This window comes from Ictalurus punctatus, chromosome 24 (genome assembly GCF_001660625.3).
Source record: "Ictalurus punctatus breed USDA103 chromosome 24, Coco_2.0, whole genome shotgun sequence".
NCBI classification, from domain to species: Eukaryota; Metazoa; Chordata; class Actinopteri; order Siluriformes; family Ictaluridae; genus Ictalurus; species Ictalurus punctatus.
This window is the reverse complement of record NC_030439.2, coordinates 15,062,083-15,076,555: the sequence shown is the minus strand read 5'-3', so window position 1 is coordinate 15,076,555 and position 14,473 is coordinate 15,062,083. Positions and strand designations below refer to the sequence as shown.

The window sequence follows — 14,473 nt, the reverse complement described above, 5'->3', positions numbered from 1 at the left end:
ATAAAACATAATGGTGCAAGCTGTTATAGGAAAATAAAGACGATTAAGCAGTTACTGTTACCACCCATAGTTTAGTATTTTACCTACAAAAGCACATTGTGCAGTGTTTTATTCCTCTTATACTACAGCAATTACTTTTTTTTATATTAATTAAAGAATGACACGTCATAGTTTTTATTCATTTATAGTTATATTTAATGCTGTGAAACGTCTGTAAACCTGTTATCACTTATGTTATAATTACAGCTATATGGTAGAAATTTAATGATCGAACATGATAAATAACCTGCTTATGCACTCTGCAATGAAGACCATTAATAAGGACTCATGCTACATACCTTCTCCTGTGCCAGTTGTTCTTTAAGAGCTTTGATATCGCTGATAGGCATGGCCTGGATCTTTTCTTGCCTTTGCTTGGCATCTGCAATCCACTGAATGAGCCAGTCATAGCTATGTCTATAGTTCTGCATCTGCCTACCCAGTAGGTCCAGTTCCCGTTGGCGCAGCTTGAACTGGACAAAAACAGCCTGCCAGCGCTCTTTCAGGTTTGCTACCAACTGCACATAGTGATCCAGCTCAGCGTCCCTCTCACTATGTACACGAGACATTCGCTCGTTTACTGCCACGGCGTCTTGGAGCTCAGCCTCGAGACGGTCAAACACTGGCTTATCAGACTCCGCGTCTGAGCACAGTTTCTAGAGTTGAAAAAAAAAAAAGCCGTTTATTATTGTCCAAACAAGGCACCTCACTTCTCTCGGTCACCTTGTGAGTTTATATAAATATAATTTCTATCAGCAGTCAGATCGTAATATTGCACCTTTAGCTGTGTTTGGTTGGATTCCAGCTCTTCCTCATTCTCAGGCACTTTGTGGACATCACGAAGCTGGTTCTCATACTTCCTGAGAACATCTTCAGCCCCTTGTGTGCTGCGTATTACCAAGTCAATAGTCTTTAGCCTGTAGTAAATAAAAAAAGATTAGCATGACTTCCACATAAAGTACAAGTCATAGAGCTGAGAACTTCTAGTTTTACATTGTTTTACTTTAAAAAAAAATAAAAAAAAATAAAAAAAATAAATGAATAAATAAATAAATAAAATGACTAACTTGTCCAGGTAGACAGAGGAGAGACTGTAAACATGCTCCATCTTCTTCATGGTGATGTCTAGCTCTGAGCGTAGGACAGGTGCCGAGGTGGACTTCTGAGAGGAAGCCAGTGCTGCTTCACTCTGTTTAACCACTGCATCTAGGTCTTTCTTTATGCCGTCCAACTCAGTCTGCATTTTCTTTTTGAAGAAAATAAAGAATAGAAGGTTAATGTATATGAAACCATGCAGATGTATTAGTGGAACTTAAGGTGGCATGATTAATATAAGGAATAGTCTAATAGTGCGTATCATGGTTTCAGTATTAGATCCAGTTATCAAATGATATCAGAGCACTAAGGATAACTAAAAATGTCTTTATTTGGATGGTACTCTGACCTCTTGGAGAAATATGTGTCCTGTTGTACCATGTCCTGGTCAAATGTTTACAAATTGGTGCAAATGTTTTCAGATTTTACGTGTATTAAGATATTAAGATGTTTATATTTCTCTCTCTCTCTCTCTTTTTTTTTAAGCATTTTCATTGATTTATTAAGACACAACTTTAAGGTTGTTTAAAGAAAGGAACAACATAAGAACATATATAGGAACGTTTATAGGAACACATATAGGAACAACATAAGCTTGTAAGTATGTATGTTTGGTAGAACAAAAAGCACGATAACAGATCTCTTGCATTGGTTCTTGTGCATGTTGGAAAAAAGGACCAATAACTGTACCTAGCTTTAATTTTGATGTTTTCAGTAGCTCAACATTACCGTTCTAGATCAGTTTTACATTTGATAGTACACATGGTGTAACATTGACTTTTTCTACTATATATGGTTCTAAAACTCACAAACTTTCCTGAACTGAAATTTGTTTCTCCATTTGGACTTTGTGACTTTTTTCTCCGACTACAAATAAAAGTACTATCATTTTAAAATCAGGTTACTGTCAAAAGTGGACAGGGAGAAAACTACATTTAAACTACACAACAAGTTTCCTGCACAGGAGCATTGCAGACATTTTGACAGCCAATGTCTGATTAGAAATTTAATCAATTAGGGCTATTTAAATTTTGTTATAGCACATACAGTAACTATCCAACAACTTGATCAAAGCATGACATTCACTGTGTGAGAAAATCACAATTAACTGGCAGTGTTTAAAACATCTTTAGGTAGACTGACTGTTTTTACCACCACTCCTTACCTAATCTGATCTTTGCAGGAAGAAAGCCTAGGCAAGATTAAAAAGTTCATAAAAATATTTACGACATTTTAACGAAATACACATTTATGGTTAAATTGAGTTGTGTGAATTTATGTTATAGTCAGAAAATCACTATTTCAGCCAAAACCTGACTTGTTTATTTTTTGCCACAGTGACATTTAATGGGTTTTCTTAAACTGCCACACATATTTGAAAAGACTTTATTTTTTTAAATCCACGCTTAAAAAAGCATAAAGTGTAGCATACCTTGTGCTCAGTGGTCCTCTGGGCACAGGCTTTCAGGGGCTCTTTGTCCACCAGCTGCCTGAGGCGAGTGACCATGCGTGACTCGTATCCCTCAAGTCTCAGCCTTAGGTCCTTTATTTGAGTGATGTAGCTCTTACACTCAGACTCGTCCTGCTCTCCTGCATAGGTAAGATAATTCATGTCTTATTTACAATGTATTAAACCAGAGAAACCGGATCTAGACGGTCAAAAAAGAAGCACGATAGATACCAAAGTACATTAATTGCAGATTAAATTTATAGCATACAGGCACAATAGATAGAGACTGGCACTTCATTCAACATCAATGATTTTAATATTAATATTAGTCTCAATTAGCAACAATTTCACTTATGAATTGTAAGCTTCATGCAAAACATAAATCAAAATACACCGGTTAAAGAATCAAAGCATGTAGCAATTAGCCATGCTGCATGACAAAGAACTGTGAAGACACACAAACACATAATGGAATGAATGATTTAAATGTGGAAGTTGGGAAAAACTGACAGAACACAATACTAGGGTTGACAATAAATGCAGTTAGTCAAATTTCAAATCCAATCTGAAATCTTTACCAGTAACTTTGTCTTTGGAAGTAGAGAGAGTTTCTGAAACATGAAATGTACAGTTACAGTCTGATGTATGAATTAAGTGCTTCAATCAAGGAGATTAGATTGGGGTGCTTACATTTGCTTATACAAAATGTAAGCACCTGCTTATAGCACAGTGATAATGTAGTAATGTAGTAATGATATATGGAAGGAAAATGTTGAAAATAATGTTCTCAAAAATCCTCAACTTTTATACCACTCTATATACCATTTCTTTGTTGGTTTATTCCTGAGATATAACAAACATCTTACACCTACATTAATTTATAATGTTTTACAGTAGGGTTCCCTAAACTTATTTAACACATTAGATTACATGGACAAACCTAGAACTTCAGCATTAATACACCATGATAATTATAACACACCTGAATTTACCAATGATCATACAAATGTTAATTAATGTATATATTAACCTGCTGTTTAATATTATGTATGATTTATTAACGCTAAGATAAATGTTTGTTAATGTAAATGAATTCAGTAAATAATGTTAGTTAAGGGAACCTTTACCAGTGAAGGTATTTTGAGAAGTCATGTGAATTGGAGGATATAATGGCCCTAATAGTATAATCCTTTACTCACCTTGCTCCATGGATCGCAGTAGGTTGTCATAGTGCTGTGTGGCATTGTTATAAGCACTTTCAGCCTGCATGCGCTCGTCTGCACCAAAGTACTCAGAGTCCTGGCTGTCGCGCATGAAGATTTGATAGTGCTGCTCCAAGTTCTTCAGAGTCAGACGGTACTCCTCCACCTTCAGAGTCTTGAACTGAAGTAATGGAAATTTTAAATAAATAAATAAATCAGGACTGCACAGATGAATCAAAGACAGGATATTAAGGATTTGTAAATGTAGCCACAATTCTGTTTCAACATATAATTATCTTTCCAGATTATAGTATTAACAACATGACAATTATATCTGCTATGATCCTGAAAGTCTCAGTTGACAAATGGCGTCCACAAGTTCCTTACAGAAAAAAAAACACGGTACATGTACTACAGTAGATATAAGGTATTATATTTTAAACTTAACATGTGCCAAAAAAATTGGTCCACTGTGCTGAACACGGTTGGGGGGGAAAGGCATACTGGTATAAGTAAAGAATAAAACACTATAGGGCATGCTGTTATAGAAAAATAATCAACGACAGGGTTGTGTGATGTGGACTGATGCGAACTGAAGCTACTGTTGCCACCACAAAGTGCTTTGTTCCTTTTATATCACCACAATTTGCCAGTGATTACATTTTTAATCAAAGAATGACATAATCATTTTTATTCATTTATAGTTATATACACTATACTGTTAAAAAGACAAAAAATGCAACTTGTCATGTTACCAATAAAGTGCAAGTTACAGCTTTTAATCTTAAAGTGTGACTGTTACAATGTACTGACACTAGAGATTCCTTCCATGAATGTTAAACAAATGTCTCTTTACAAAAAACTTAACAATATCAACAATTATAAACATTTTGTATCCTTTTATGTGGACTGTCCCTGAGTTAGTTACTGTGTAAGGGTACTGATACTACAGAAATAACAACATATTAAACTTAACATTACCCTCTGACCAATCAGGTTTGAGAAGTCAACATGGCTGTGATATAAGGAAGTAATAATAAATAGCATCAATAAATAAAAGCACCATTCGAGTACTGCAAATGTTTCTAACCATGATGAAGTTCCAGGAATTGATGAACTGAATGTCTCTCATGAGATACTGCCAGGACAGAAGACTCTTCATGTCCACATGCAACTTCTGCCAGAGGATCATCAGCTTCTGCAGACTTGCATCCAGACTAAAGCACCACAAAAATAAGGATCATATCATGCTTTAAAATAAACTGGCAATTACTACTCCTGTTAAAGAGCAACTAACACCACCAGCAGAATATGTCAGATATAATATCTAATGTAAGGGAATTATATGTCTACTTGCTTAAAAAAAAAAAAATCCAAACAAAAGGAAATCTTTACCCAGAGCTGCTTTCCACAGCTTCTTTGTTGGTAGGTGGGATGATGAAGCAAATGGACGGCACTGTAGCTTCATTTCCACTCGAGCTCCTCACCTTCCACTTAAAGGGCTGGGAGTTGTTCAACAGCACACACTCATCTCCCCTGTGTACTGTAATCTACAATACATGGCCTACATCAGCAAAGTATCTGAACCATCCTAAATAATGCATGACAAAAGTTTGATTTATTTCATATATATATATATATATATATATATATATATATATATATATATATATATATATATATATATATATATATATATCGGAAAGATATAAAATAAAGACTTAAAACACATGCTATGCTAGAAGAGGTTGGATGATATTTTATACTTTCTATCCATTTATAGTTACATTTAATGTTGTGAGACAAGTTGGTTCTTGTTATCACTTATGCTATAGCAGCTATAAAGTCATTCCTTCACTTTATTCTTGACATTATTAATGCAACAAAAAAATGCAGCTTGTTACTAAGAAAACGGAAAGTGTATGTCCTCTATAACTATGACTACATATGATCTCTTTCATACCTCCATTTGTTTGAAATCGCACACTGCCTGAATGGGCAGTTTGCCTTTGATTGGAGTGGCAGGATTTCTGGGTTTTAGCTGGATGATATTCTTGGCTCTCCTGTTTAGGCCATCCAGATGAGTCTTAAACTCGGCAAGATGTTCCTTTTCATCCTGTGGGCCAAAACAGATAATATTATATTATTTTGGTAAAAGTATTCACACTCTTGAAAAACATCAAGCTTCAATATCTTAGGTCACTACAATCACAGGGACTATATTTAAACCTGATTAGACCTAGATGAAATTGGTTGCTATAATTACATCACCATAACTGATATAACATTAAAAAGAAAGTTAATCATGCTACGAACTTTAAATCTAAAACGGTTGACTAGTTCAGTGGTGGCTCGGCTAAAAAGATTCTGTGATACTGATTGGAAAGTTGAGAGTTCAAACCCTGTAACAGCCAAATTCTGACTGTTGAGGGCAGTTCATACTGATCATGCTTAAATGACACACCTGCTGTATAAATACATGTAAATGTAGGGTACCCACCGCAGAGTCCTGCAGAAGGTCCTCCAGACGTGTGACAGTAATGGAGCGGTCACAAATATATTTCTTCTTCATTGTCTCCTGAATCTTCTTCATCTTCTCCTCTGCCTCTTTCACATCTGCAAAGAACTGTTGAGCAGAGTGCAAAACTGATTTAGCCCTGACAGATGTATAAAAGGCAGGAATTCAAATCCAGGATAACACAGCTCTATAGTAGATACCTGGAAGTAGGCGGTGTTCTCTTTGAGGTGAGTCTCAATGCAACAGCACAGCTGCAGTAACCAACTCCACTGAGTCTGCAGTGCTGCAGTGAAGGCCTAAAAAATATTACAGCAAGATCCTAAATTATTGTTTTCTAAAAGGTGACCTGAGGATGAATTAGTGCTATTTACCTCGAGGCCTGGTCTACAAAGTAAGCGCTATTTACTAAATGTGGAACAATACAGAAAACAAAATTTCCACTATTTGCTAATTGAATCCCTCCATCTCTTATAACGCACTCATGCCATAAGTCAGTGGTACTCAAAGTGGACTCTAGGGAATCCCATGGGCCCATGAAGCATAGCCAGGGGGGTCTTCACTTTTTAAATTTTGTTTATGGTGGAAATCACGACCCATTCTTATCAAAGATATTATATTTTGTTATTGAGTTCTTATAGTTATTAACCTGTTTAAATGGACACTAGAATTGAATGGTTTTATCCAAATCTTAATAGCTCAAAAACAAGTATTATATCAACATATATACAAGTTATATCAACTTGGACCCATTGTAATCGTTGTCCTAGAAAATTTATGACTAAAAAGCTGTATTACTGTAATTAATAGACAAAATATTGTCTACATATTGTACACATTTAATGTAAATGTACTCTATAATGATCAGGTCTGTTGAATGTATTTTACAGTTAAAGGCACCCCTTGGTAGACAAACTATGGGAAGAGGTTTTGTGTGTATGTTACGCTCCCGCCGGCAGATGGCACTGTGGCGTCGACATGTACGAGTGGCTTTAGAGAACACGCGTGCACGAGACTCTTGTATATGGACACGTGCCTTTGTTTGTTTTGGTTCTCCCCCTGTTTAAGCATTGGTTGATGTTCGAGGGTGTGTCTTGATTTACTCCAGGTGTTTGTGTTTTAGTTTGATTGTTATTTAAACCCGTCGTGTTGCTGTGCACTTCGTGCAGTATTATCCGTAAATGAGTATTTGAACCTGAATGTAATGGTGAATACGCTACGCATGCTAAGCGGTCTTATTTCCGTGTCCTGTTCTCGTTCCTTGCCTTGACTTCAGTTCTATGTTTAACCCGTTAATCTTGTCCAGTATAGACCGCGTTTCCTGTGTTTTGTCTGCTGTGTAAAAATAAAGACACTGATCTGCACCTCTTCTGCTCCCATCCCGTTTCATAACAGTGTGTCAGTCCATACAGGATTTTGCTGCATTTTTTTTGTGATTGGTGTGACCAAAAATGCTTGATTTTTCTGCGACTTGCTGCGAAAAAACATTGCACTGCAACTTGCTGTGTTGTTTGTGTTTTTTTTGCGGAAAACTACTTAAATTGGCAAAATTGCAACTGCACGGAATTGTTTCGTGTGGCCTTTTGCAGTGATGTTTGTTGGTAAAAGAGACCTTTTAGCTGTATGTGATGTGATGACATCACATGACGCATCTTGGCCCAAATCTGTGGAAAATCTGCAGAAATTTTGAAAAATTGCAACCTCCTCAGAATATTGTGGAGTTTCCTTGATTTTGCATTAATTCCTATGATCACAAAATCACGAAAACCTGGAGAGACTGGTTTATATTGATAATAATTGAAATGCATGTAGTTCTACTGAGAACACTAATTTTTCACTCATAAGACATACAGTTAATAGCAGGATGTCTTGCCTCTATAGTGCTCCGAGCTGGATGGCCATCCTTCAACAGTTTGTCTCCAGTTGCTTGAACGGTGTTCACTCTTTTCTCCCTCTGCTCCAGATCCCGCATCAGACCCTGTCACATGACCTCTGTTAAATGCTCCATTCATGTTCACATATTTCTACAACCTCTTTTAATCCATTTACAGCATTTATCAGTTTAGCAGACACACTGCTAGTGCTTTATAGGCTCCACTGAAAATAGATCTTTATGCTAGTAAAATGGGTCTGTAAGAATATGATTAAACTAAAACCCTCATGTACTCTCAGTACATGAGAGATAATCACACTGCAGGTAATTATGATACATAGATTATAGAATTATTTGGTAGAGGAACTAGTCCTACCGAGTAGTTATCCTTCTTGGCGGTCATGTTGGTATTGCGGTCACTCCAGTCATAGTTCACCTCTTCCTCCTCTTTCTCATTTAGCCACATTAGCTCTTTAGTGGCAGCTACAACAAAAGCATGTAGTCCAGACAGATTGCGCAACCGGGCCTTTGAGGCATTCTATCAGAAAACGAGGAAGAAAACAAGACAGGAAGTGATTATTAAAAACAAAAACTATTCAAGCTGAAACCAATAATGAGTAAAGGTTATGAAATTGTTATATGTAGTGAAATGCTCACTGTTCTCCAATAAAGAAATGACTTTGTAGAACTGCATGTTCTTACAGCTGAAGACCTACCAGCAGTCTGTTGTACTGCAAGTCCAGCTTGGCCAGGTAATCTCTGTATGCTTGTTTACTGGCAGGGGTTAACTGATTCTGAAAAGACAACATTAAGAAAGACATTATTCCAGACATTATTTACTACTAGAAACATAGAAACACAACACAGTGTTTGCAGGTCCATGTAAAACATACAAACTCAAAGGACAAATTATGTCCTATTACAGACCAAATGACAACAGTTCACCAATTTCCATATCATGATCCACCATGGAGAACATTATACTACCTTAAAAACATCAACAAACTCACTTCATCTGACCGAGCACGGTCAATCTTAGATTTGAAGTCCTCGATAGACTGATGTAGTCCACGATGGCTGCCCAGATGGGACTCGACGGAGGGCAGGTCTGCTCCCCACTCTGAATTGTCCATGCGTCTCTGGTTCTCCTCCACCCAGGACAGCAGGTCCTGGATGTAGCGGAGTGTGACTTCATCCAGCTCAGGACGTGAACGCTGAGGGGACTGCTGCAGGCTTGGAGACATGGACACCTGCGTGAGGGGCACCTGAGTCACTGTCACACCGGACTTCACACGCAGGTTGTACTCACTGCGCAGGTTTACCAGACGCTCATGGAGACGGTACACCCTGAGGGAAATGTGCAGCAAGTGAAATGTTAGTACAGAGGTCAATTTCCATATATTCTACTAGTTAAAAGTAAAATATTTTTAATAATGTAAAACAAATTATGTTGTAGATTAAATCTGCAAAGTATAATGTATATATAAATATAAATATATAAATATAATTTGAAGAATAAAAAATCTATTATAATGTGTTTTATGCATAACACTGTATAATGTATATATATGAATATGTGTAATTGTGTGTATATATATATATATATATATATATATATATATATATATATATATATATACACACAGTATATATAAACTATTCTGTTTTATTGTTTTGTGAATTGTATTTGCATGTTGTATTTGTGAAGTGACCTTGGGTGTCGTGAAAGGAGCTTTTTGTTTTATCAAAATAAGATATATTATATATATGATATTATCTTCTAGCACACAATGTTGCATGTTAAACGACGTTATACTGTACTGACCGCCTGTACATCTGTTCTGCCTGCAGATGGCGTCCATCCTTCAGCAACTGCACATCATTGAAGAGTAAGCGGATCATGTTCTCAGCCTTATCCAGGTCTGTCTCGATCTCTGCCGCGTGCTGAACAGGCTTTCCAGCTCCCAGCAAGCGCACATCCTGCCATTATGGAAATTAATATCACTTAAAATAGCTTTTGTTAAATATACGGAAATATAAATATAAATATAAATTCCTGTTCTTTATTGCATCAGTTGGTGTTAGGAATATTTACTGCACGTCATACTACATGCCATTGAGCCATATTCCTTTGTAGTAAGAGTGTATGTTTGCATGTCTCACCGTCTGCAACAGTGTCTCTGCCTGGTTCAACTGCTCTTCACACACACCTGACTCCATCTGCACCTTACTGACGACCCTCTGGAGCCGCTCCAAACTGCACACATTACACACATGCATGACTGTGGTGTTTACGGCAGGTTGTGCTGCTATAGGAAAATAACAGACGACAGGGTAGTGTTGTGCGGCCTGACTCAATGTGGAATTACTGTTACCGATTCAAAGTTTATTATGTTCCTATAACAGCATGTTATAAAGCTTAGGTAATGACAGAAGAAAATGTGGTTAATATTTTAACCATTCTTTATCTTAAAGAACAGCCCTCTGACTATCCATAAATATAACACATACAGCTTCAGAGACTTACACCCTTTTCCGGCGAAGCAGATATTCCAGTCCATGACTGTAGTTCACAAACGCCATGACTAACAACACTCGTCACTGTGCTTCTTATTTTGTCCTCAGTGCTGTGGCACAGCTTGAGATTTCTTTATCTCTCTCTATCCCTTTCTGACAGCTACACTGGTTTCTTTCTCACAAGCAGCAGCAGACACACTGTCTTGTGATTTATAAAAAAAAAGGGGGGGGGGGCCTCTTCTAATATGTGGTGCTTATTTATTCTGATTAGCTACAAACACATTTAATGACATGCTTACAAAGAATATACAGAATAAACCCATTTTGCTTCCTTCACTGTAAAAGGCAACAGTGTTTTACTAGCGATAGGGTTGTTAAAGGCGACTAAAGAATATTAAAACGCTTGAACATTATATAGTAAATACAGTTCCATTCCCATTCTAGTTTCTGAAAGATAGAAAGTGGATGTAGATCAAATTTACTGCAAGGACAGCAAACATTATTTAGTCTCTAACTAATCTGTATTTGTAGCTTAGTCAACATTAACCCAAATGATAATTTTATCTATTATAAACACTGGCACTGCACTGGACATTAATAAAGCTCATGACAAATATTTAAAAAAATATTTTCCCAGTGTTACCATGCATGCATGTATTTTCCCAACTAGTGATTCCTTCTATTCTGAAGGGATTTTCCAATTAGTTGGCATGATTTTAAGATGTAAAAAGTCTAAGGGTATTCTAAAAATCTGAGAGATGCACCAGTTTCTTCATTAAGAGATTCATATTCATAGCGTAATGAGAAGATACTGTGTGTATAAATTGGCAATCTCACCGTTCAAACTCGTTTCTGAGCAGTCGCTCGCGCTCAAGTATGGCAGCATGGAGTCGACCCCACTCTTTCTCCACATCGATGGGGTGGTAACCGGGTGGAACCTTAACCTGACCAGACTGCACTGCACCCTGTAGATACATATGCTATGTTAACATATTAATAATCATATCATTTGAAAGAGCACTTTTTAATATGCAACAGTGAGGGCGGCTGTGGTCCAGGTGGTAGAGCGGGTCGTCCACTAATCGTAGGGTTGGCGGTTCAATTTCCGGCCTACGTGACTCCACATATCGAAGTGTCCTTGGGCAAGACACTGACCCACAATTTGCTTCCGATGGCAAGTTAGCGCCTTGCATGGCAGCTCTGCTACCATTGGTGTGTGAGTGTGTGTGAATGGGTGAATGAGACACAGTGTAAAGTGCTTTGGATAAAAGCGCTATATAAATGCAGACCATTTACCATTTACACGATATCATACAGATACAGATGTTCAATTAACATATTTTGCTTTGTGTATGTTTTCACCCCTTGCCACCTTTTGCAATATAACAACCTGGAACTGAAATGGACTTAACTTGGATTATATGTCACGAATTCACACACAAAACAGCTGGTACCAAGTGGGAGTGGAACCAATATAGTTTGCAAAACTATTTCCAAGTAAAAAAAAAAAAAAAAAAAAAAAAAAAAAAAAAAAAAAGAACACAACAATTGGTCAAGGAACCAAATAAGGAAGGCATTATTCAGAAAAGCAACCAAAAGCCATATAATACCAGTTAAATCCATTTCAGTTCCAGGTTATGACACTACAAAAATGTATAAAAGGTCAAGGGGGGTGAACACTTGTACAGCAATGCACTGTAAACGCTTCCTCGTAAAGATTTACATGATCTAAGCATAATATCTTCATTTATTAAACTGACCACAGGCTACATTAAGCTATATTTACCTCAAAAGCCTTGTAAATATGTTTAGAGCGATTTTTGTCAGCCTCCTTTGCTGGCAGCTCTGTTTCCTTATATTTTAGAAACTGGCGCCAAAGGACCTAGAATATCAAAATAGAGGGTTTGAATCATATTATTTAGTTGCATTTTTAAAAGATACTTCAAAAATGGTGAATAATGAATAGCAACTCATAATTGTGTAATAATACAATACAATAAGAGCATTTGCATGCAACTGTATATGTATGTGTATGTCACATGCAGGTTTGTGTGTTATTGAGCTGGTAAGAGACCTCAATTTCTTCATAACTGGTGGGGAACTTGCTCTCCTCAAACACAACGATATGGTGTCTGATCCACTGCAGCAGCATGGTGACCAGCTCGTAGTACTCCTGCCAGCGTAGTTCCAGCTCCTGTCCCACAACACAATTTATGATTTATTTCTGAGACTCACTTTATATTACACTTCATCTTGGTTCAATTTAAGGAGTCTCAATTGTCAGTGCTTTGTAACAATCTTTTTTTTTTGGTCTGAACTTCAAGAGAGAGAAAAAAATGGAGGCTGATGACTGAAGGACTGTCTATAGCTGCTATAATTGAAGTGATAACAGGAACTAACTTGTTTAATAGATGTTCTGCAAAATGAAATGTTAATCAAACAAAAACAATGATGTACTGTTCTTGAATTCATATAAAAATGTAATAATCTTTGAGTTAGTAATGCATAACCCCGCTGTTGATTATTTTCCTATAACACCATGTCCAGTCATCTATTATTCTTTACATGTCTGATTTGTACCAACTGGATGAACATGAATAGTAAGCACAATGGTTAACTTAATCTTTACAAATTGTAAGTTCTGCAGAATTTGATCTTCTTTCTGTATTAAAAAAAAAGACTCACATTGGCCTGAACACCGTCTTGTACATCAGGAACTCTTGGCATGACATCATACAGGGAGGAGACGTATGTAATGATAGACTTCTCATCAGGGTGTGGCACATCCACATCTACTCAACAAGAGGAAACAAAAACAACACCCTGGATTAATTAAAGACTAGGGTGTAAAATAATAGCACATATAAACACTGATTATATTAAACGTGAGTCTCTAGTCAGAATTAGTGTATCACATAAATGTGACATCTAAATACAAATATTCAGACACATTGTGGTTTATCAGTAGTAGGCCATCTAGTAGATACACACTTTAATGTAACACATGGCCCAATATATCCTGACATGCTACATAGGTTCTTAAAATAATATGATTAGCATAGGCACTATCCTAGTCCTACATGAATAGCATAACTTTGACTAGCTTACAGTAGATACCTCATTGTCAGCTGCTTTCTAGCTGGTTAGCCATCTTCACTGCATTATGGCTAGCTACAGTAGTTATGAAGAACACAACTTTAGCTAAAAAAAGCTAGATTTTTACTCTCCATTGTGCACAAATGATGTGATGTTATGAACTACCTTATAGTTTGTTAGCCAGCTTGACTGCATTATGACTTATCTACATATAAACAATACAACTTTAGATAACTAAGCTACATTTTTACTCTCCATTTACATAAATAATGTGTTATCAACTGCTTTCAGTATGGATAGTTAATTATGAACAACACAATTCAAGCTAACTATGCTACTCTCCATTATTCATGAATGATATAGTGCTGCAAACCGCTTTCCAACTTCATTGATTCAACTTGACTGAGATACGGCTAGCTAGTTATGAAAAACACAACAGAAACACACACTGAGATAGCCCCCAATGTGTAGAATTGATATGGAGCTGCTTACTAGCATGCTAGCCAACATGACTACAATATGGCTAGTTAGTTTTGAACATAATTTGATCTACCTACACTACAATTCCTCTCTCTATTTACATAAATGATATGGTGTTGTAAAGTGCTTTTCAGCTTTTTAGCCAGCCTGATTAGCTTGCTAGTAACGAACAGCACAACGAAAGCTAACCAAGCTACTTTCAAATG

The 14,473-nt window shown here is 36.7% G+C and overlaps 1 protein-coding gene across 22 annotated transcripts in view; it reads right to left on the bottom strand.

Annotated features, from left to right (window-relative positions):
* pleca (plectin a) overlaps positions 1–14,473 on the bottom strand; it is a 115,494-nt gene that overhangs the window by 14,655 nt on the left and 86,366 nt on the right. For 17 of the 22 annotated variants that reach the window (XM_047150656.2, XM_047150657.2, XM_047150659.2 and 14 more), the window contains 21 exons: positions 13,377–13,483; positions 12,766–12,885; positions 12,478–12,573; positions 11,529–11,656; positions 10,338–10,431; positions 10,000–10,154; positions 9,185–9,521; positions 8,891–8,968; positions 8,551–8,712; positions 8,175–8,279; positions 6,505–6,600; positions 6,287–6,412; positions 5,750–5,902; positions 5,182–5,336; positions 4,877–5,003; positions 3,784–3,967; positions 3,163–3,195; positions 2,567–2,724; positions 1,107–1,285; positions 818–956; positions 339–695 (listed from right to left, as the gene is read on the bottom strand). In XM_047150656.2, coding sequence (XP_047006612.2) covers positions 339–695; positions 818–956; positions 1,107–1,285; positions 2,567–2,724; positions 3,163–3,195; positions 3,784–3,967; positions 4,877–5,003; positions 5,182–5,336; positions 5,750–5,902; positions 6,287–6,412; positions 6,505–6,600; positions 8,175–8,279; positions 8,551–8,712; positions 8,891–8,968; positions 9,185–9,521; positions 10,000–10,154; positions 10,338–10,431; positions 11,529–11,656; positions 12,478–12,573; positions 12,766–12,885; positions 13,377–13,483 — 3,089 coding nt within the window. The remainder of the gene's footprint in view (positions 1–338; positions 696–817; positions 957–1,106; positions 1,286–2,566; positions 2,725–3,162; positions 3,196–3,783; positions 3,968–4,876; positions 5,004–5,181; positions 5,337–5,749; positions 5,903–6,286; positions 6,413–6,504; positions 6,601–8,174; positions 8,280–8,550; positions 8,713–8,890; positions 8,969–9,184; positions 9,522–9,999; positions 10,155–10,337; positions 10,432–11,528; positions 11,657–12,477; positions 12,574–12,765; positions 12,886–13,376; positions 13,484–14,473) is intronic. The other 5 variants (XM_047150658.2, XM_053675051.1, XM_053675053.1 and 2 more) reach the window with 1 other exon arrangement.